Source organism: Cervus canadensis, chromosome 25 (assembly GCF_019320065.1).
Source record: "Cervus canadensis isolate Bull #8, Minnesota chromosome 25, ASM1932006v1, whole genome shotgun sequence".
Taxonomy (NCBI): Eukaryota; Metazoa; Chordata; class Mammalia; order Artiodactyla; family Cervidae; genus Cervus; species Cervus canadensis.
In genome coordinates, this window is record NC_057410.1 from 26,138,587 (window position 1) to 26,161,315 (window position 22,729).

General features: G+C 47.3%; 3 protein-coding genes, 1 long non-coding RNA gene and 2 other non-coding genes across 13 annotated transcripts in view; 5 read left to right on the forward strand and 1 right to left on the reverse strand.

Annotated features, from left to right (window-relative positions):
- The window catches only part of LOC122427692 (tubulin alpha-1C chain), a 1,128,437-nt gene that overhangs the window by 747,443 nt on the left and 358,265 nt on the right, over positions 1-22,729 (forward strand). The window lies entirely within an intron of this gene.
- Positions 199-10,180, reverse strand: LOC122427712. 2 transcript variants are annotated; one of them, XR_006265517.1, is made up of 3 exons: positions 10,166-10,180; positions 1,685-7,490; positions 199-213 (listed from the first exon to the last, which is right to left on the reverse strand). It is a non-coding gene; the product is annotated as an uncharacterized LOC122427712 (long non-coding RNA). The 2 variants fall into 2 exon arrangements; XR_006265516.1 differs by lacking the exon at positions 199-213 and adding an exon at positions 1,281-1,489.
- On the forward strand, positions 480-585 carry LOC122427931. Its single transcript, XR_006265621.1, has one exon. It is a non-coding gene; the product is annotated as a U6 spliceosomal RNA (small nuclear RNA).
- Positions 2,873-8,520, forward strand: GPD1 (glycerol-3-phosphate dehydrogenase 1). Its single transcript, XM_043447372.1, has 8 exons — positions 2,873-3,000; positions 3,487-3,664; positions 4,448-4,588; positions 5,193-5,331; positions 5,571-5,683; positions 6,378-6,611; positions 6,833-6,939; positions 7,881-8,520. The coding sequence occupies exons 1-8, from the start codon at positions 2,960-2,962 to the stop codon at positions 7,975-7,977; spliced, it is 1,050 nt and encodes a 349-aa protein (XP_043303307.1). The 5' UTR covers positions 2,873-2,959; the 3' UTR covers positions 7,978-8,520.
- LOC122427710 (cytochrome c oxidase assembly protein COX14) lies at positions 10,381-14,770 on the forward strand. Of its 7 annotated transcripts, XM_043447387.1 has the most exons (4): positions 10,568-10,705; positions 11,210-11,304; positions 13,025-13,132; positions 14,369-14,770. In XM_043447387.1, exons 3-4 carry the CDS (start codon positions 13,114-13,116, stop codon positions 14,548-14,550), a joined length of 201 nt encoding a protein of 66 aa, XP_043303322.1. In that variant the 5' UTR covers positions 10,568-10,705; positions 11,210-11,304; positions 13,025-13,113; the 3' UTR covers positions 14,551-14,770. The 7 variants fall into 7 exon arrangements, with proteins under 7 accessions (XP_043303327.1, XP_043303328.1, XP_043303322.1 ...); XM_043447393.1 differs by lacking the exon at positions 11,210-11,304 and having other exon boundaries at positions 10,543-10,705; XM_043447390.1 differs by lacking the exon at positions 13,025-13,132 and having other exon boundaries at positions 11,210-11,312.
- TRNAW-CCA lies at positions 16,411-16,483 on the forward strand. The gene has a single exon. It is a non-coding gene; the product is annotated as a tRNA-Trp (tRNA).

Consider the following 22,729-nt stretch of genomic DNA (forward strand, 5'->3'; position numbering starts at 1 on the left):
TGGTGTTCATTTGACAAGTGTTTATTGAGCACCTGCTGTGTGCCATCTGTGGTTCTAGGCACTGGGGATATGGTGAAAAACAAGGTTTCTACCGTATGGGTCTCAAAGTTTTACCTTAAGAGCTTGTTCTGTCAGCCCCAGTGGTCCAAGAAGGGCAGATGCTGGCTGAGATTAGCAGGCTTCATCACTGCATCTGAGTCCTATCCTCAGTTCCTGTTAAGGAAGGTTCCGACAAGACAGTGGCACTGCCATCCTTTCCCTTGCCCTTCTGCGCTCCCCAGGGCACCCACTGGCTCAAATGCACTGTCCTTGAGCACCTGTGATCCCTTACACTCGATGAACCTGAGTCTCTAGAGTTCTCAGGGCTCCCATCTGCACACGGGCCAGGGCTGGAGACATTTGTCTTCTCTGTGCCTGTCACTCTTTAAGGTTCCCCTTTCTCAACCATGAGTAAGACTTTAGTTCTTAAGACTGGCGTGGTGCTCGCTTCGGCAGCACATATACTAAAAAATTGGAACGATACAGAGATTAGCATGGCCCCTGCGCAAGGATGACACGCAAATTCGTGAAGCGTTCCATATGAAAAAAAAAAAAAAAGACTGGTGTGGATGTGCTCTGCTATCATCCTTGTACTGTAGATGGCCAACCCCTCACAGGCAGAGTTAACACTCTCAGGATTGGTTCCCAGTAGCAGAAGCAGGAAATTCTGCCTTTGTTGCCGTCATAATAGGCTTGATGCCCACTGGGTGGCTCTTTCCTTTCCTCCTCTGTGCCATTATCTAGCTTGGTTCTACCCAAGAAGGGGATTTAGGACACTGGACGAAGGCAACCACATTTCAAAACTGTAACTAAAAAGTTAACCTTTGCCTCCGTGGTTGTGAATACTCAAGTATTGCCTATGTGCAATCAAATCCAACAAGGATAACAACCACAGTTCCCAGTCTGGAATGTGGGGGTTTATCAGACGTGCATAGGGAAAGCAGAGAGAAGTGTGTGTGGGTGATAACTTGGAGTGGAAAAAATTGATGTCAAGGACATTGAAATGGCATCTGTTTTCACCCAGGCTAATTACATGTGTAATGAATGGCTGATGAACCATTATTAATTTCAAGCAAATAATCTACAGTTTGCTCTTGGGAAAAGAACTCTTGTGTAACAGATAAGTTCCTGTGACAAGCCAATTCTGAATCTCTACACATTTCATTCCTATATAAATTAACAAATTCTTTGTCTCCATACTACTAAAAATGATGGTAGGGACAAAATGAGAGATGGAAGCATTTAGGCAAAGACAGGAGGTTATTTTATGCATAAACATCCATTCTTTGGGGTTCTCATCCTATGTGCCAGGGACAGAAGCATTCTTTCTCTTCATCACCCATAATCGGAGCTCCCAGCTGGCAGCCTGGCACTGGTGCCTTTTTCTCAATGCCAGTGCAATAACAGTAATCTGCAGGAAGCTGGCTCTGTAGTAGGCTTAATTTTGTTCCTAAGAGAAACAATCAGCTACTGATTTCATTTATGTCCCTGTAAGGGAACTCCCTGGCCATGGGAGCAGAGTATGGTGGGCTTTTCCAGGGCAGTCCCTAGAACTTAGAAAACCATTTCTCCCCAGTCTTGATCTCAGGGGCACTGACCCTGATTCAGTGGTTACACACAGACTCCCCTCTGGCCCAGTGCTTACCACAGTTTGCAGCCAGCAAGAGCCCAGGGGGACGAAAACACCCACTCAGCAGTTGGCCAAGCCAGGAGGTCAGCACGTGAGCACACAGTGATGTCTGCCTTCCAGGCCAAGGTGCACAGACAGCTGGAGCGTTAGGGGCCTTTGCCCCGCTCTCCACATCAGCCTAGAAACCGAAGCTCCCTGCTTAAACATTGCTGTGGGCAACATAGAGCCTTGAGCTACTCAATGTGTCTTCCATTCTCCCTCCTCCCAAAAGCACACACCCCACTGAGTCTCAGTTACAGCATCTGAGACCACAAGGCTCACAGAGGTCACAGCTGCCCCACGTCCTGCCTCCCTTCCCTTTCTGGCTTCTGCAAACTAGCCACTAAACTGAAGGAGCCCCTGTCGTGTTAGCAGCTAGGAAACCCAAGAGAGAAGTGAAGGAAGCTCAGTGCCTCTCAAGGATAGTGAACACTTGGGCTGCCTGCCTTCTGTCCTCAAGCCCAGAGTCTGCAAAAGACTTGTGGACAACTTTGCGTCCAACTTTAACACTTCCTACCCTCCTTTCTGGAAGGCATTCAGGTGAGGAGAGGCCCAGTGGTGGGTTCTGTTTCTCAGGCTAGTGGGGTCTTATCCTCCAGCTGCCCCCAAAGCAGCCCCTCCCCTCCCCTTCTATGGGGTCCTACCTTACATAAAAGGGCTTACACCCACCCATCTCACTCACGCACAGCCCTGCAGTGGAGCTAGAGTGGGACCTGTGACACGTGACCCATCACTGCCAGAGGTTAAACCTGCAGCGCAGTTTTGGGGGTCCTGGGAGATCACATGGGGCAATTCCTACGTTGGAAAAGTAAGCATGCCTGTATCTGCTGCTGGGACTGAATACAGTTTATTCCAGGGCTAGGGGACAGAAGGGAGCACAGGCGACTGGTCACTTGTTCCTTATCTGGGCTTGCTCTTGGCAGACCTCAAGATGAGCCCATTGCAGGGAGGGAGGGGGGTGAGGACCTGGGCTGGAGCCAAGGGAAGAAGCTTGCCAGCACTGTCAGCTGGCAAACCTAAGAGGAAAAGCGGGCCTAGTCTGTGCCCCATTCCTGTTCCCCACCTGTCTCTCTCCCCTTTTCCCCCCTTTCCCTGGCCCTGCCAGACTCTGTCTCCCTCGGTGCCCGCCTCCCCTCCCCTGGAGGGTGGGGCTTGGCTGCACCCACGTGTGTTGGAGTTATATGCTCCCAGCCAGCAGGGGAGCTGGGGAGAGTGGCACCCAGCTGGCGGCTCAGGCAGAGAAGCAGCACCATGACCGGCAAGAAAGTCTGCATTGTAGGCTCTGGCAACTGGTAAGCAGCTCTGTCAAGGAGTGTGTTGGGGGGCAGGGGGGCTCCCTCAAGTCTGCGGAAGTCAGGGACGGAGGCTTGGTGAGCAGGAAGTGCTCCGGCTCCCGCTGCTGTCTCTTGCCTACCCCACTAGGACAGAGGGTGCCCTGACCCCTCCTGGCCCTTGCCTCTCGGCATGGCACCTGTTCCCCACAGGAAGGGAGCCTCCAGAGTGCTCCCTGCCTGAAAAACTGCATGGGTGGAGGTGGGGCGCAGTGTTGGGAGATCAGAAAGCTGGCCCCCTTCTCCAGCAGCAGTGTCAGGGAGACTGAGTCTCCTTTCTGTTGCCTGCTCATTAGAGACACAGTGTCATAGGAGAGGGGGTGACAAGGGAGGTGGCAAGTAAATAGTCCAGTGGATACTGTGATATCCTGAGGTGGAGCACTGTCCCCTCCCCTGCTACTGTTCCTCCCTCACTCCTCCACTTTCTGCACTCCCCCCTCCCGCCAGGGGCTCAGCCATCGCCAAGATTGTGGGTGGCAATGCAGCCCAGCTGGCACACTTTGACCCACGGGTGACCATGTGGGTGTTTGAGGAAGACATCGGGGGCAGAAAGCTGACAGAGATCATCAACACAGAGCACGAGAATGTCAAATACCTGCCAGGGCACAAGCTGCCCCCCAATGTGGTGAGCCCCAACACGCGGGGGAGAGGGAGAGGGAAGTGAGGGGGCCATTTCAAGCACCACTGGACCTGAGGAGCATCTCAGGAGGGCTCCTCCAGGCACAGGGTATCCTCGTGCACAGCTCCCAGAGCACTTCCTGGGGTTGAGGACAACCTGAATGCATACCCCTGCATCTCCACCTTGCCCCATGGGCTCCCAGGAGGAAAGGGAGGGGGAGAAGATGAGGAAGTTGGTCTCCATGACAACCAAAGGCAGGTTCTCTGGCTCCCAGACTTGGGGTTCAGGTAGTGCCTGCCTCGGGCTCTAATCCTGTTACTCATTCACTGAATGATTAGCAGACATGGAGACTGCTCCTTGGACTTAAGGTCTTTGGTCAAATCCATGTGGCTTACTCCCCACCTAGAAAGGGCGAGCAGGGAAGAGAGCAGGAAGACTGGGGCTCTCCATTCCCAGCTGGGGGCCCTAAGGAGCAGGGTGATGAAATCTTACTTGTCATCTTCCTCCTGCCAAGCCCAGACTTCACTGTCCCACAGCCAAGGGCTAGGAGACAGCTGGGAGGAGGTTTCCAGGAGTTCCCAAGAGTCCAGGACAGCTGAAGCATAGAAGAAATGATGGCGAGGGGGAGAGAATAGAGTGTCTTGCTCCTCCAGGTTCAGCCCTTCCAGATTCAACCCCAACCTTCCTTCTTCCCCACCAGCCTCACTCTAGCTCCTAGATCTCCATAATGGGGCTCCACAGGGGCTAGAAGAAGTCTGTCAGGCCCATGAGCACTGGTCACCCCCACAGGTGGCTGTCCCTGATGTGGTCCAGGCTGCAGCGGATGCCGACATCCTGATCTTCGTGGTGCCCCATCAGTTCATCGGCAAGATCTGTGATCAGCTCAAGGGCCACCTGAAGGCCAACACCATTGGCGTGTCTCTTATTAAGGTGCCAGAGACACCGTCCTGTGGAAGGGGGTACAGCTACCTGCTGTGGGGCTCAGGGTTGGTGAAGTGAGACACACAGAAAACCGCACAAGTAGGCCAGGAATTTTCTGAAGAGAGGAGAAGAGTTGGCTTTGGGGAGGCTTGAGAAACATATGCCGGGGTCATTGGGAAGAGGAAGTTGGTTGGGGAGTAGATAAGGTGTCAGTTTGGAGGCAGATGTCTTAGGGAATTTAGATGTATGAGGGATGCTAAGGGGATATGAGAAGCAGGCTGGATTGAGGAGCTGGGTTTGAGGACCTGAGAAGGGCAGCTGGTTTGGAGCAGTGGCTGGGATGGAAGCTGGTTTGGAGTACTCAGGGGTGGGGTGTTCAGGGGTGTGGAGGGATACATTACCTTGGAGAAGTAGGTTGTGGGAGAATTTTCGGATGGTTTCATTTTCACAGGCTATCCGCTCTCCTCACAGCAAGCTCTGGCTGCGCTGGACTAGGGGAGGACCTTTGGGGAGGGACACTTGACGAACACTGAATTTGGAAGGGGCAGGATTTCTGGGGGAAGCCCTCAGCTGGGGTAAAAGGCACCTGTCCTGAGCTCCATCCTGTGCCCAGGGGGTAGACGAGGGCCCCAAGGGGCTGAAGCTCATCTCTGAAGTGATTGGGGAGCACCTTGGCATCCCCATGAGCGTGCTGATGGGGGCCAACATTGCCAACGAGGTGGCTGAGGAGAAGTTCTGTGAGACAACCATCGGTGAGACCCCACCCACCCACATACATGGTGCAACTCCAGTTATACCCGCTCCCCGTGCTCTATTCCCCGCCCACCTGGCCCTCTTCTCCCCATAAGGCAGGGGAAGGAAGAAGACCCCGGCATTAGAGATGAGAGGGGTTGGATGCCCCTACAGAAACAGTTGGAGGTCCTGATTCGGGCAGGTGTGGGAAGAAGAATCAAGAGCCCCTTCTTAAAGCCTTACCCCCTCCCCAATTTAGGTAGCAAGAACCTGGCCCACGGACAGCTCCTGAAAGAGTTGATGCAGACACCCAATTTCCGCGTCACGGTGGTGCAGGAGGTGGACACAGTAGAGATCTGTGGGGCCTTAAAGGTGAGAGGGGCACGAGGCAGTGTGGGTGGGGAGCAGGTCCTGAAAGAAGGCCTAGCTTAGCTGCACAATGTTGCTGGGACTCCAGGTGCTCACCCCCCATCCTCCCTGAGTACAGTACACATGGGGAGCACTGCAGAGGCAGAGCCAGGATCACTCAGGCCTGCAGGTGCTTACCTTCAGACTCTGGGCTCCCTTCTTCCTTTCCTCTGTAGCCCCTTGTTGGACACCCTATCCCTGGCTCAAAGGGCTGGTCTGGCGGGGAAGAGGAGATGCCCTGGTGGAGCACCCAGGGTAAGGGGAGATGAGATGTCCAGGACACCCAGACAGACTGATGACCAGAACTCTGGCTCCTGGACAGAGCTATGGATGGCTATCAGGGACATAAAACAGCCATGGTTGGGGGGGCCAGGTAGACTAGTTTTCAGGGAAAGTCCTCAAGGATGGAGTATAGCGCAGGGCTGGGGAGCCAGGAAGCACAAGTCCAGGCTAAAAGAAGGGAGTGCAGCCAAAAGAAGGGAGTGCAGCCAGTGGGGAAACCAAGAATGGAAGGAGTTGAGGAGCCCACACATCTTCCTTCATTATGAAGGAAGTGGGCATGTCATGGCTGGTGGAAGAAGCATGAGGCAGGTGCTGAGGGTCCCAAGTGGGGCCTGCGGGAGGGATCCTTTCTCACCCATGACTCCACTCTTCAAAGAATATAGTGGCTGTGGGGGCTGGCTTCTGTGACGGCCTGGGCTTTGGCGACAACACCAAGGCGGCTGTGATCCGATTGGGACTCATGGAGATGATCGCCTTCGCCAAGCTCTTCTGCAGCGGCTCCGTGTCCTCTGCCACCTTCTTGGAGAGCTGCGGTGTTGCTGACCTCATCACTACCTGCTATGGAGGGCGGAACCGAAAGGTGGCCGAGGCCTTCGCCCGCACAGGAAAGGTGGGCCCTGGGGAGAATGGAGCAGGGAGGTTGGGCCCTGTAGGTGTTAAGGCAGAGGAACCTGGCTTGTGGCATCTCTTGAGTACAAACATTAAGATTGTTGTGAACATTCCCATTTCTTTCCTCTTAAGACCCACCTCCTGCTGGAGCCCCCGTCTCTCCATCTCACACTGACAACTCCCCTCTCCCATTTCCATCTGCCTGTCCTATTTTCTTCACAGTCCATTGAGCAGTTGGAGAAAGAGATGCTGAATGGACAGAAGCTGCAGGGGCCCCAGACAGCCCGGGAGCTGCACAGTATCCTCCAGCACAAAGGCATGGTGGATAAGTAAGTGTCTGCCCCAGCCCCACTCATGAGGGAACCGCGGCCAGAAGTGCTCTCCCCATTCATCATCTTCCTGAACCCTCCTCACTGCCCACCTTGAAGTGGGCAGAGAGGGAAAGGTTGTCTTATGTTTACAGACAGAGCCAAGAGCCTGGAGAGGGTCTGGTGGGCCCACTGTCCCCAGCTAGTGCATTGTCTTTGAATTCTTTCCAGTCTAGTGCTCTTTATACCACATTGCTAGGACGCGTCACATGGCCTCCCGCTGTCCTCTGCTGTGTGGGTGGACAGGAATAAGCTTCTGTGACTGTCCGGCCTCTCTGTCCGTCACCCTCAGTCTAAGCCACTTCTTTGAGGCCACCCCTTCTGTCCCTGAATACTGTCCTGGGCGGTGAGGTGTGAAGACAAGGACAGTCTTCTTTTCAGGGAGCACAAAGACAGTGATTAGAGCAGAGCTCTGTTGATTTGAGAAAGAATCATAGAGCAAGAGAGTTCGAAGCAAGCTCAGAAGATCAGCTCACGACTGGTCAGGTAAAGCTTCTTGTAAAAGGAGCAGCCTGGGAAGAAGGAAATTGGCATTTACTGAGCACCTTCACATAACTCATAATCACTTCTTCACTACTTTGTTATACTGTCTCCCTTTTACAGCTGATGATAGTGAGGCTCAGAGGGGTTAAGTGGCTTGCCCAGTTGGAACAGAAAGTTGATGCTAGGAAATCACGCAGGCAAGTTCAATATGATAGAGAGAAGTGCAATAAGAACCTGACCCTAAAACCCAGTCCTAGCCCTAAACCCAGGGCTAGGAAATTCAAATTCTTAGCAGTTGGAAATTGAGAACCAGGGTCTGCTTGAGCTTGAAGGCGGGAGAGCAGGGAGTAGAGGGTTACGGGCTGGAGGACTGGGGGCTTGTCTGGAGGCCAAGCTGGCTCTGTCCTTCCCCATTCTAGGTTCCCTCTGTTCACAGCTGTGTACAAGGTATGCTACGAGAACCTGCCAGTGGGGGAGTTCATCCACTGCCTGCAGAATCATCCAGAACATGTGTGAGCAGGCCTGAGGCCCAGGCCAGGCAGCCTCTTTATCCCAATGGAGACAGGCAGAAGCTTGGGTTGCCTGGCCCCCAGGATCTCCGGGACTCCCCACAGAGCAGCGTCTTCTCAGCTTTTCACTGAGTGACAGGAGGCTGAGGGCCCAGGTTCCTGCCTGGAGATCCTGAAGCAGCCCACCACCTCTCGGCCATCACATCTCACCAGAAATGGAGTTGCCTAGTCCCTCTCCAAACGGGGAGCTTTCTCCCTGTCCTGTGAGAGGGGCAGAATCAGCCCCAGAGTGGCCGGCTTTGGGCCTGTGGGGGGAGGAGGGGAGGGAAAGGGAGGAAAGGCAAGGGCTTCGTGCTGCCTCACACAGACCAGAATTCTTGTCCCCATGCCTCAGCTACAAGAGGGGTGAGGCAAGGGCTGCAGGGAGGGGTCTGGTCTTTTGAACTGGTGTGGGCCCCAGGGACCCCTTTGCTCTGACCTCTGCCAGGCCCCACAGGGCATCAATGGATCTCTCAGTATTTGTTCACAAAATACAAAGATCTCCAACAACCGCCTTCTAGCTTCTCCTAGCAACATCTGCGTCCTCAGAAACCTCTGGTCATCTCCCCTCTCCCCCTCCCCCAGGCTGCCCTGGCACCAGAGTTGCTGCCACGCTGGCATCTCTGGCCATGGGGCTTGTCATTCTCCCTCGGGACTTCCCGGTTCCTAGTTCTTTGCCAGCTCCTCCCCACCATGCGTGACCTTTCCAAGCCTCTCTCACCCTCCCTGCCAGTACCCTCTTTGGGGAGCAGGAACTTAATCTGCTGACAGAGCTACACCTTTTCATAGCAAACTCAGATCACCCTGCTCCCTGTGACCTTTGTAACTGCTCTGCCTCCCTCCTTGGGAGCTCTAGTGGGGGGAGGTGTCAGTTGGGTCCCTCCTGCTGCTGTCTCCCCAAGACATCTTGGATCCTTACCTCCTCCTAAACCTTATACCCAATTCTCAGCTACCCCTAGAGCAGCCAGGGCAGCTAACCAGCAGCTGTACCCGGAGGCCCAGGGGCCAGAGAGTGGATAAGGGAGGACCCCATCTTGGTCCTGACACTCCAAGGTCAGCTCTCCTTTGTCACCTGAAGGCCTTCTCATGCGGTATTGACTTCTACAGCACCTCAGGAGCTGGGAAACTCATGGAGGAGGAAAAACAGTCAAACCACAGTACCCCCTGGGGTGAGAGGAGAAGGGAGAGGTCTGTGCTTTGCCGTGGCCTTGCTCCAGGCTGGAATGGCAGCAGGGGAATGTCCCAGGTCAGCAGCTTGAGCCCCGGCTATAAATAGAGCCCGAGGGCTCCTGTCACTACAGCAGAGGGTCTCAGCTTCCTGTGTGGCCGTGCCTGGCACACTGTGGCTCTGGCCAGCATGAAGTTAATCTTCCCTTACTTCTGGACGAACCAGGCGGGTGCTTGAGAAGAGGAGTCAGCCTCACCAATGAAGGGCAGAGCTTCCTGGATCAGGCAGTGAAGCTGGGCCCAGGTCGGGCGCTGACTGCATCCAGAAACTGCCTCTCCAGGAGGTCAAAGTCAGGACAAAATGACAGCTCCCTTCCCTAGGCTGCAGCTGCGACCCTCTTGGAGAGTCAGAAACCTTTGCTTATTTTTGTTCACTCCACCATTAACTGAATCTGAGGCTTCTGAATCAGGCCTCCTTGCCTATCAAAAAATTTTTTTGCCTATCCAAAAACCAATTTGGTTTTTCCAGAAACAAGTTGGACAAGGACGCTTAACTGCACGTGGCGGTGCATGTGCAGTGGTGCATCACAACATGCGTATGTTTTCACTCATGCCACAGGAAAAAGGAAAAAAGAAATCTTTCCTCGACTGTCCCGGCCACTCCCGGCCCCTTGCTGGGGTGCCCACGCAGTCCCGCTTTCCCCAAGTGGCATCCCCCCAATCCTTTCCGGGCGCTTCTTTGGGGCTATATCACGCCGCCTGCAAGCGGGGAGGTCACACATGGGACAGAAACATTACGGAAATGCGACCCTTGCGCCCACTCCGTGCCTATGGCCACACCTGCTGCAGTCCTGGGCGGCCCAGGCCTCGCGGTGCGGGTCGGATTCCCACCTGAGCTGGGCTTAAGGGCCGGCGGCGGGGAAGAGGGCAGCTCCAATCTGTAGGGGGCGCACAGTCCCCTCCAGAGGGCTGACTCCGAGAGAACCTACCTAGCTACCGGAGACATCACTGCGCCACAGGCTGAGGATTGGCTGGTTTCCTCAAAGTCGGAGAGAAAGATCGCCTTTTCTCTGGTGACTGAGCATCCTAAAAGTTCTGGTTCCAGAACTTGGGTCGCCAAAGACCCTGTCTTAGAGAAGAATGACTACAACCCCCAGAAATCAACGGGCCTCTCCGAGAGGAAGACTAGTCTGAGGATGCGTAGTAAAGGCGCCTGACCCGGAAGTCGGAAGTTCAAAGGCGGCAACCAATCAGAGCTGCGACCGGCGCGGGCTCCCGCCTTCGTGTGCGGGATTTTGCTGCGTCCGACGCGCCCTGCTCTACCCTCGTCGGGAGCCGAATTCTAGAGGGTAAGCGGGGCGAGGGGGAGGGAGAAAGGGCGGTGTTCGGCACCAATAGCGCCTCAGCGTTCAGTGTTGTTCCTGGGTCACTATCCTTATTCGTCTGGTCCCGGGTGCCGCTTCCGGCTACGGTCGGAGGTCGCGCAGGCTGGAGGCCTCGGTCGGACGGGAGGGAGCGGCAGCATCCAGGTACGCCCTGTATCAGGCCGGAGCCCGGGTCGCTGGTGTACTGAGGCGCGCTCGCTGGGGCCGGCCTTTGCTTACCGCAGCCTCGCATGCCCAGTCTTCGGTGGCCTTGAGGTTTCCCGCGTATCGTGCGTTGCTTCCAGCCCAGCATCCTCCTCGCGGCCGTAGGTTTCTGTCAGGCCTTGACTCCACCGCGCGTTTTGTCCTCCACGCTCTGACTCTAGTAACTCTGACCCTTTCTCATCTTGTAGTCCGCTGTGCCCTGAAATGCAGCTTTCCGGGGCACCCGTTCCTGTTTATCGATTAATTGGCTCCACTCCTTTGTTGCTTTCAATTCCTGGGATGGTCTCCCCCTCCCTCTTCACTGACGTAAATACTCCCAATCCTTCTAACGACTGTTGCCCGCCCGTCTCCACCTTTCTGCTAACTTTTCTTCAGCCCTCACTTTGTGTCTGAAGTCTCAAAATGCCTCTTCTGGTCACCGCTGTCTTCTACTTTGTCTAACAGAATTTGGGATGCACAGCTTATCCCCATCAAACCATAAACTCCTTTGGGACAGAAGCCACCTTCTCTGCAGCCTTCATACGTAGCCCGAGTGAAAGGTAGATAAGTGAGTAAATCTAGGCTGACGTGGATGGACCCATTTGAGGAAATGAGTTTTCCAGAGGAGAGAGATCTGAGCTTTGAGGTTTTCCCAAGTTCAGGGGGTCAGAAAAAGAAAAAAGAGCCACAATTTGAAAAGGTTTTTATAGATTACACCCCTGTGTCATTTTTCATTATGGTTTTTTTTTTTTCTGAAACCAGTCTTACCCTGTAACAGACCCTTGAGCTTTATTGAGAAAGCTGATGCCCCATAGATGAGAAGGTTCTCCTGCTAACCTCAAAAATTTTCATTTTCAGGGTTAATCCTTCTACTTGAACTTCTAATTTCCTCTTTCTCTGGACCATCCTAGACCTTATTCCATCCCACCCACCTCACTCAGTTTAGCCACCAGTTTCTTCTTTTCTTCTCTGGGAGTTGGTGATGGACAGGGAAGGCTGGCGTGCTGCAGTCTGTAGGGTTGCAAAGCTTAGGACCAGACTGAGTGACTGAATTGAACTTCTTCTCTGAAAACATTCAAATCTCCTTATCAGTAAGCAAAACAAAACTATAATTTACTTGACCTTGTGTTACCTTCACAAGCTGCTACTGTCATTACCATTCCCTTAACCAGCAAATCACAATATCGGTTCTTATGTTTGGGGTGAAAGGGGTTTATGATCCTTCTAATCATCTGTTCTCTCTATCCTAGAAAAATGCATAGACATGTTGGGGTTCACGGGCCTTTTTCATTCTGGCCCAGTACACCCAAAAGATAAAGCATACCTCTGTTAGTGGCAGTGACTTGATCGAGCAGTGAGAGCAGTGATTTCAACCATCGTCGTGGTTAAATGAAAGAGCATTCCACGTTTCTGGAATTTCCTGTTTTCCTTCCCTAATTGTTTTCTTTCTTCAAACTGGTGTTCCCTAGACTTCACTCTCTTTGGTTTTATCCTCTTAATTTGGTGTCACTTGATATTTCCATATGTATCTGTAGCCTAGCCTCTTTCCCAGGATTTGTTCCATATTTGCATATCCATGTGCCTGACAGACATCATCACGTGAATTTTGCATTAAGCATCTTAACTTGAACATGTCCAATTCATGATCTTGGCTGACGCTTCCTGCCACCAGCACCATACCCATACACACATATAGACACACCTGTTTCTTCTCTTATCTATTAACAGTATCCCACTCCATAAAGTTTCTTCAGTTGTTCACTTGCAGATACATCAATTTTGCCCTAGCCCGTCCAGTTAATAAGCCTTGCTCTACTTCCAGAATAATCGCTGCACTGTGTTCTCCTTTTCTACCGCCCTGCTTTAGCACAGGGTCTGAAACGAGTTTTTGTTAATTTGAAAATAGAAATCTCAGGTTAGATCAGACAGGAGAAGAGATTCTAGAAAATTTTCATCAGTAGATCTTCTATCACTCTTCTAGGCAAGATCTACCATCCTGTTTCCAGCCTTCTTCCTCCAGCTCTGAGAAGAGGTGGTCCTATAAGTGGTTAGCGTCTGGCCAGGGTAATGGGGGATAGGATGAGAAAGAGTAAGTTAGGCGGAGTTTGAAGGCTGCCAAGTCTCTTTGCTGGGAGCTTATTACCTTATTGTGTGTGTGTTTCTGTCTCACAGCTTGGAGGCCTTTCAAACTTCAAATAACCTGAAAACAGCCCTTTCTTATCTTGCCCCTGTGCCATTTGGTTTTCTTCCTCTGAGCTTATTTAATGTTACTTTCCATAGCCACTTGGAATTATGATTCAAGGAAGCTGTGCCTCAGCTCAGTATTGGGATCCACCCTCAAGGACTGGCTCAAAGGCAGTGTTCAACTCATGGGACTGACTTTGAAAAGTAATTAGACATCTTCCCCTACTCGAGATCCCCTCAACCAGCTAATTCTGAACTTCTCTCCTTTCAAATTCTTTACTTTTAAGAAACCTATTCTTACTAACTGCAGTCAGATTTTTAATTCTCTCAGCAGAGTCCCAGATTGAGGAACATTTTGTTCAAGATGAGAGATTCTCACTCTAAACTTTCTCTTGTTCCCTAGCTCAGAATATCCAGGGAACACTTAAATTAGAAGTAATTTATCTCAAGCAAATGTGAGTTAACAATTTGCTGGGGCCTCAGTAAGTTTATTTTTAGCCCTTGGGATAGGTCCTTGGTTTTATGTTTGAAACTTAGAATTAATGCTGTAGAAGGTTATGTCTAATTGAAACAATATAAACATGCTATTGGCACTGTTTCAAGTATACTGTGGTTTAAACAGATGCTTGAAGACCAACCTGGGAACCTGAGCCATAAATAAGATGATTTTATGGGAAAACAAATTGCATATTGCCCAGAAGGCTCCTATTTGATCCTCCTTGAGAGAATAATATACTGCTAACATTTAATCTCTGGCTATTTCCATTAATTCCTTACTGGCCAGAAAAACTGATGTGTGCCTAAAGTAATGCACCAATTAAGAACATTTCTAGGTGGTCTATACCAGTCACTTCATTCCATAAACATGGAGGGTCAAGTGTTAGCTGTGGTGTCATTCACATGCACCTGGTTTGAGCTGTGTTTCTGTACCTTCTATGCAGACTTCATTTGCCCTTTTGAATCTTAAGAGTTCCCGACAATATACTGAGTATGTGCTGTGCTTAGTCGCTCAGTCGTATCCGACTCTTTGTGACCCCATGGACTGTAATCCGTCAGGCTCCTCTGTCCATGGGGATTCTGCAGGCAAGGATACTGGAGTGGATTGTCATGCCTTCCTCCATGGGATCTTCCCAACCCAGGGATTGAACCCAAGTCTCGAACCCAGGTCTCCAGCATTGCGGGCAGATTCTTTACCAGCTGAGCCACCAGGGAAGCCCAAGAAAACTGGAGTGAGTAGCCTATCCCTTCTCCAGGGGATCTTCCCAACCCAGGAATTGAACTGGGGTCTCCTGCATTGCAGGTGGATTCTTTACCAGCTGAGCTACCAAACTCTGCATATGAGTAGGAGCTATTCAGAATAGAGTGCAGCCAGATAAGCAGGGGAGGGGGCTGGGCAGATGAGGCCTTATCCTTGGGTCTAAATCCAGTCTGTCTTTATAGGGGACAACATGCCAACTGCCAAGCAACTAGCTGACATTGGCTACAAGACCTTCTCCACCTCCATGATGCTCCTCACTGTGTACGGGGGCTACCTCTGCAGTGTCCGAGCCTACCACTATTTCCAGCGGCGCAGCTCCCAGCGCCAGGCTGCAGAAGAACAGAAGACCTCAGGAGCCCTATAGAACTGGGGGCTTTTTTCCTTGAGCAGAGAGGCCTGAGGCATGCTGTGGAAAGAATGCATCTGCAATCATTTCTGAGTCAAGAGGACCAGGGCCTTAACTGGCTTTCGAACTCTGGAAAATGCCCATGTTTTCTCTGGTACAGCCAGTTTGGAGAGGCTATCGAATCAAAACAGGAATGGGAGGGTGAGGCACACCTATAGACATAAAATACTTTGCCATATCTGTGTCTTGGTGCTTTTGTTTACTTGAATAGGGTGTAGACCACAGAGGTGGGGCCTTGACTACCCATTTTCTAGTCACAGACTAGAGTTCCATATCTTGGGCTCTGCCTATTAAGTAGTTCTTGGAGTAGTAATCTCCTCTCATAACCTCAATGAAAAGACTGCCCCTGCATGTGTATAAATCCCCTGAGAAGACTCTGTAAAGACAAAGCTCTTTTTTGGTCAGGGGCCATTTCTGGACCACTTACTATGTCCAAGTAATGGGGTTCTCTGGTCAGCATGGCCACACGTGTCAAAGGAGGCAGAGGCTCTTGTTTAGTAGCTGTATCAAAATTGCATGAAGTAGAAGAGGGATAGTTCTTAACATGTGAAGAGCTTTGGGCAGCCTGTAGTAATGCAGTCTATCTCCTTAGGGACAGTGGGTATAAGCATCAGGGTTGATTTCTCTTCTTGCAAAGAGGATATGAAAGAACAGCATTTGAGGTAAAACCCAACTATGAAGAGAGACCATTTCATTTTGAGCTTTGAGGCTGGCTTGTTCACGTCATTCTTGGTAATTGCCCAAATAACTTCTGTGGACACCTGTCCTCTCTTTTGCTCTCATGTACACACTGCTCTGACCTTTGTCTCCCTATTCCTAAACCTTTCACCTTAAAGCCCTGTTCCAGGATGTAAAAACTCAGCTTTCCTATATCTTCAGCCCCCTTCCTCTCATCCTCTCTTGGCATGCTAATGCAGGACTCCACCGCCTTCTCACTTGCCTGTGCAGTAGGATCACAGTTCTCTCAGCTCCCCAGTGCCATTTCCAAACAGTCCTTTCTGTGGAGCTTTCTTATATTCTCATTTTCACTGTTTTAAAACTTGAAGACTTTAACTCTTTGGTTTCCTCCTCTTTTCTTCCCATCTGTTCCTTTTTGGCCAAATCGGCTTCCCTGTTCAGCCTGTGCCCAGCCAATCCTCTTAATAGCGCCCACACCTCCAGCCTTACCCTCAGCCCGACCTTGTCCCATTAGTTACCTAATTCACCCTCTTCCTCCTCCTCAGTAGATAAGCTTGCTTAAGTAGTAGTTCCTAATTTAAAAGACTGGTTTGATTGAGAGAATTCATATTAATACTCTGGTACATGACAGTAAGTGTCAGCTATTTACACCTGCTGCTGACCTCCACACCTGGATTTTCCAGGTTGACCTTTTGAGCTTCACATACAACCAGTTGCTTGCCATATCCACTCAAATCTATAGTCCTCTCTTACGTGACATGTCCACAACTAAGCATTTCTTTGTATCTCCAGGACCTACTCGTGTTTTTTCCCCCTTATTTTCACTATCATCTACGTCAGGAATATAGGGGTCTTATTACATTATCCCCTGTATCCTACTGCCAACCAAGTAATTGTCTTACTAATTTTTACCATTTAAACATCCATTTGGTCAGTTCTACCCTTGTCATTTCTTGCTTACACTTTTGCAGAAGACTTTTAGTTCACAGTTCCAATCTTGACCTCATCAGATTTGCTTCATTGTTATCTGATAATTAGATCTATATTGGCAACAAAGGGAGATCATGGCATTCTCCTGCTTCAGATCCCCTCTGAAGCTCAACCATAGACATCTGGTTAAGAATCGCTGACCTAGGGACTTCCCTGGTGGTCCAGTGGCTAAGACTCCATGCTCCCAATGCAGGGGGCCCAGGTTCAATCCCTGGTCAGGGAACTAGATCCCTTATGCTGCAACTAAAGATCCCACATACTGCAATGGAGATTGAAGATCTTGCATGCCACAACTGAGACCCAGCGCAGCCAAGTGAGCTAAAGAATCCCTCACCTCTATGGTCAAGTCCAAACTCCTTAGTATGGTGCATCCTCAAGTCCTTCAGATTTGACCCACCTTTACGTTCCTACCTCACCCTTTGTGTTCTAGCAACATCAACCCCCTTGTGTGGTTGCACGCTGTTTCTTGTCTCCATGCTTGTTCATGCTTTCTCTTTAAATGGAACCTCCTCTCCATCTTACTGTATCCTTTTTACAAAAAGGTTTCTCTGACCCTTCACCCCCCCCCCCTCCATGCTGGGCCAAATATATATAGAAGACACCAGTTTTTCTCTGGAAAAAAAAAATCTTTAAAAGTACGGATAGCTAAGACAATTTTGAAAAGAAACAAAGAAGATGGGTTGGGGCTACCAGATACCAAGACACTATAGAAAGCTAACAGTAATTAAGTGTTGTGGTATTAGTACAGGAGCAGACAAATAGACCAATGGCATAGAAAAATAAACTCATATATATATGTGTATATATATATGAGAAATTGAATATGAGAGGATATATCACAAACCCACGGGGAAACCCATAGTCTCTGTTATGGATACAAATGTGGTTGTAAAAGTATAAAAAATGGATTGCAAGTACAGTAGTAGTCATTATATTGGGGATGAGGTCCTGTGGAACAGGGTAGAGGCTGAAGGAGGCCTTATATGGAAACTGTTTCCTCTATTCACAAAACTTTGAACACCAGATACGTTTTTCCCACACCAATCAATGTTCCAACTCACCAGACACTATGTCCTTAGTTCAATTCTGCCACTAAGTTACCTGGAGTTAATACAGACACCACAGGTTAAGGGCCTCAATCCCAGAAAACTACCCCCAACTTGAGATATCATTCCCAAGTAGTGGGTCTCCAGATTACCCACTTTTGCCTGACAGCTATAGATCCATTCCCATGACTCCTGCTCAGGCTTGACAGTTTGCTAAGATGGCTTATATAACTGAACTCAGAGAAACTATTATTACCAGTTTATTATAAAAGATACCACTCAGGAACAGCCAAATGGAAGAGATGCCTAGGGCACAGCACCCTATCAGCACCTCAGTGTGTTCAATCCAGGAGCTCTCTGAACCCCACTGTTAAAGAGTTTTAATGGAGGTTCCGTTATATAAGCATGATTGAATCATTAGTCATCTAATGATTAAACTCTAGCAGCTCTCCCCTCCCAGGAGATCAAAAGAGTAGGGCTGAAAGTTCCAGCCTTCTAATCTGTCTTGTCTGTCTTCTCTGGCAACCAGCTTCCATCCTGAAATGATCGAGGGGCTCACCACAAGTAATCTCATTAGCAGATAAAGACACATCACTCTGCAGATTCCCAAAGGTCTTAGAGGCTCTGTGCCAAGAACATGTTTTTTTATTCCAGTTTCTCAAAAAGTTGAGAGAAAAATACTTTTGATAGCTTCCTATTATTTACTACAGAGGTTCTCAGCAGAAGTGCCACCCGCCCCCACTCCCCCCCCACACACACACGACAAAGGTGAAAGTGTTTTGACTGTCGCAATGATTGGAAAGCATCTCTGGCATTTGGTAGGTGGAGGCCAAGGATACTATACTTCTTACAGTGCGTGGGATAGTCTTGCACAAGAAACTGTCCCAAGTCCTACACAGCTATCAAATGTCCCCATAGATATTTAAGTGAAAAAACAATTTATAATTAGCCGAGCATATAACCTCACACAAAGTATTTTTGGTACAGTTTTTGGTATACTCTGAATTCTCTAGGATGCAACTACTGTATAAATGAAGGGGAGATTGTACAGTATTTGTTTTATTTAGAACTTTTGTTCACCACTTAAAAAAAGCATTTCACTGATGGCAGAGCCTGTTCCCGGCATTTGGCTCTCTGACAAAACACAGTAGTACCAGTCTCCATTTGTAGCCCTTGTATTCACGGTGAATGTACAAAAGTGCAAGCATCTGAGTGCTGGTATAACTATGCCCAATATTTATGTATGGAAATAATTTTATTATAAATTCTTTTTAAAAAGTATCCTTTATATTACCATAGGATATTATTCAGATTTTAAAAAATTCTGATTTTTAAAAAGTTAAATGTTAATTGCATTTAAGGATAGTAAAGTGAGTGTTACAAATATTTGTTATACAAAGTAGATGGTTCAGAAATAATCCATTCATATTTGGTTGATATTTGCTATGGTACTGCAATAATGGTTCAACTCGTTTCAACTTGGCTAGGCTGGGGTGCCTAGTTGTTTTGTCAAACATCAACCTGGATGTTGCCATGAAGGTATTTTTTAGATGTAATGAACACATCAGCTGACTTGGAGTAAAACACATTGTCCTCCATAATCTGGATGGGCCTCACCCAATCAGCTGAGTCCCTAAGAGCAAGGACAGAGTTCCTAAAGAAGGAATTCTGCATCAAGTCTGTAAGATATAAACCTTACCTGAGTTTCCAGCCTGTGGATCTTACCTCACCCAATCAGCTGAAGCCCTAGGAGCAAGGACAGAGTTCTTAAAGAAGGAATTCTGCATCAAGTCTGTAGGATATAAACCCTACTTGAGTTTCCAGCCTGTGGATCTTAGAATGTAACATCAACTCTCACCTGCATTTTCAGCCTGCTGGCCTGCTCTACAGATTTCAGACTTACCAGTCCCTACAACTGTATTAGCCAGTTCCTTGAAATAAATCTTACTCTCACTCTTATTCTCTCTCTAATGTATTAGTTTTGTTTCTCTGGAGAATTCTAATAGAGTAGCAATATATAGTATTTCAATATATATCTGTCCAGTCTTATTTCCTGCCTAGGTTCAGAACTCTCCTACCTCATTTTCACTTGGAGTACCTACTGTCTTTTCAAATACAGCTTGTCAAAACCTAAATTCAAGCAATTGTTTGGTATTTACTGAGCATGAAGTGTATGTATTTAATGAAAAAGAATAAAAAAAATAGACTTATGTGCTGTCAAATTAAGATGAAGGAATATAATTAAGTTCATTGGTTATTACACTAAGTATCAATGGACTGAATTCTCTCATTTATAGACAAAATCTAATAGATTTGAGCGAAAAAGGCAAATCCAAAATATATATAGTTTCCAATATACATACTAGTACAGAGAAGTTGAAAATAGATGGGTAAGACGTATCAGACAAATGCAAACCAAGGTTAAGCAATAGTGGTAATATTAAGAAAAGTTGAAAAACACTAAATGGAATAAATAGATCATTTGGTAATATAAAAAGACATAAATTATATAAAGAAGGGTAGTTATCATAAATTTGAAACTAAGAAACTAAAGGAAAAATTCTTAGGAATACAGGGAGAACAGGATAAAAATACAATTATAGTGAGAGCCTGTATTATACTTTGTTCAGAACTGAACAGCACTAGAGGAATAAAAACAGAAGAAATGAATAATACAAACAACACACCTGACACACAAGTAGGTGTATACATAATAAATACCGAATAGATGATTTTCTGTATCTATAGAATACTTATAAACAGTGATTATTTAACTACTCAAAATTTTTTAAAACAAATTTAAAAGTAGGAATTTTACAGATCGTATTCTCTGATCACATCCAATAAAATTATAAATAAATGATGACCTCAACTACTTGGAAATGAAATATTCCTGGGAAACCTTCAAATCAAAGAGGAAAAAACTGAAGATTTTTACCTTCTTTAAAAGCAATAAAACAATATTTCATACAAAACTGTAGGATACAGCCCAAGGTCATGTCAGGAAACATGCCCTTAAATGCCTTTGCAAGGGAAAAAAAAAAGGTAATGGGCTTTAAAAATAGAGATGAAAACCACTGGCTACTAGGTCAAGGTCAAATTCTCTATCATGATATTTAAGACCTCTTTTGGAAAGAAAAAAAAAACTCTTTTGCACTCCCAAGCAACCAACCCTTTCACAGCACTTTTAATATTTAAATAATACAAGGAAATCTTTTGTTAATGGCAATACAAGTTTGTATACTCTTTTCCTATCAAAAATTTAAAGTGTCTATATCCTCTTACCTAGTTATTTCTGTGCTAGGACTGTAGCCACACAACTGTAAGATATATTCATTCAAAGGTATTATCTGCAGTATTATGTTAATAGTAAAGAAACTTAAATAAGCTCAGGAATTAGTTAACAAATAATGGTATACTCATAAAATGGAATGTTATCAGTCAAAACCAGGAGAATATGTATGGTATGATCTCTCATTTTTGTTTTAAAAGAAACACATTTGTATACATTTGGTTATCTGATAAGTGGTCCCAGAAGACTATATACCAAACTGTTAATAATGATTAGGGTGAATGGAGAGGTCAGGTACTTAATTAGTTGCATTTTTTACAATGAGCATATCTGATTTCTATAATAAAAATATTTTTTGAGTTATAAACATATGAAAGCTGAGGGAACTTAGAAATAACACTTATATACTTATTTCCTCAGTTTTAACTGGAACATATTGCCACACTTGCTTCAACAGGTTTTTTGGTTTTTGTTTAAGGGAAAAAAAAAGTGTTCATTTGTATCATATCTACTAGTTTTTAAGTTTCTTAAGGTCAGGACTCAAAACATGAATATATCCTCAGTGTAAAATATTTTCAAATATAGACAAATAATTGTCCTTCTGCCCCCTACCCCACAACACCCCATCCTATTTCCCTACTCATAAATTACCTGTGTTAACAGTTTGATATGTTCTTATTACCATTTTCAGTGTGTTTACATGTATATAAAGAAATATATGTTGATTGAATTATCTTTTCTCTGGTCTTTTCAACTATTCAGAGGCCAAAGCCTCAGGAAAGGAGGACAATGGGCAGAGCTTGGGACCCCATAGCTCTCCCCACTCTGTGTTAGTCAGGATCAGCTTTGGGAGCAGGGCTACAGCTTGTCCTGGGAACCCTACTGTGTGGAGAGAACAGCCAGACTACTAGGAGCCACAAGGAATATATCCATACCTGTGCGAGCCACAATTCCTTATAATAAATTATTACTAGCAAAGAAAGTCATGTTACTGCTAGAAAGTTTCATATTGTTTCCTAAACATCTTTCACAGAAGCCAGTTGAGTGAAGGCAGATTCCAAATCTGCTCTTATAGGCTTAGGGCTTGTGGCTAAACTCTTCCTGATTGAGGCCTGCCCTACAAGAGACCTTACTGAGCTAAAAGGAAAAATAGAATTGTATGCTGATGGCTGAGGTGAAGGTGGTACAGATAACCTTACTAGGTACAGACCTATGCCAATTCATAGGCCCCCTTTTAAAAAAGCCATTTCCTTAAAAAAGCCTTTTAAGGTCAGGTCCTAAGTCCTGGGATAGGACTTAGGATAGGACTTATGTGTGTAGTATTATACACACATACACACAGCCTCTCTGCGACTTGTTTTAGAAAACTTCTTGCTGCTTAAAACTTTGGGCCTCCCATGATCTACCAGCTAAAATTTAACTCTAGCCTGATAGTCAGGGTTCTTCACAATCTGGCCCCAAGCCACCTTCTTATTCTCATCTCTTGCTACTTTGGTCCAACTCCAACAGATTAGAGTTCCCTGAAAATGCCACATACTTGTTTTTACATTGGAAAAGCTTTTTTAAATTATGAATTATTCCAAACTTATTGAAGACCACCAAAAATAAAATTTCATATGAAATCCATACTCTTCCTCCATAAAGATAAGCAGTGTCCATTCTTATATATTTCTGAATGTTTATTACAGAAATACCCTAAATATATTTTTGGGTTAAACAAGTAATGTTACTTTGCATCAGATGGGACATATATATATATATATATATATTTTTTTTTTCCCCCCAGCTTGCCTTTTTCACTCAACATTATGCTTCTGATATTTATCCTTTGCAAAGATTAATTTTATGTGTTGAGTTGGCCACAGAAGACCCAGCCAGTTGGTTAGAGTATTCCTGGTGCATCTGAGAGGGTGTTTCTGGATGACATTGAGTCTGTAGACTGAATAAAGCAATTGCTCTCCCCAGTGTGGTTGGGTCTTATCCAATCCATTGACAGCCTAAATAGAAAAGGTAAAGTAAGCTCATAAAAGGCTTCCCTGGTGGCTCAGTGGTCAAGAATCTGCCTGCCAGTGCAGGAGACACAGGTTTGGTCCCCAGTCCGGGAAGACCCACTGCAGAAGGAAATGGCAAT

Excerpts from the sequence above, each read along its gene's own strand:
- GPD1 (XM_043447372.1), top strand. The coding sequence starts at position 2,960 with ATGACCGGCAAGAAAGTCTGCATTGTAGGCTCTGGCAACTG. Across the intron at positions 3,665-4,447 it reads ACAAGCTGCCCCCCAATGTG|GTGGCTGTCCCTGATGTGGT; the intron begins GTGAGCCCCAAC and ends TCACCCCCACAG. Across the intron at positions 6,940-7,880 it reads CACAAAGGCATGGTGGATAA|GTTCCCTCTGTTCACAGCTG; the intron begins GTAAGTGTCTGC and ends TCCCCATTCTAG.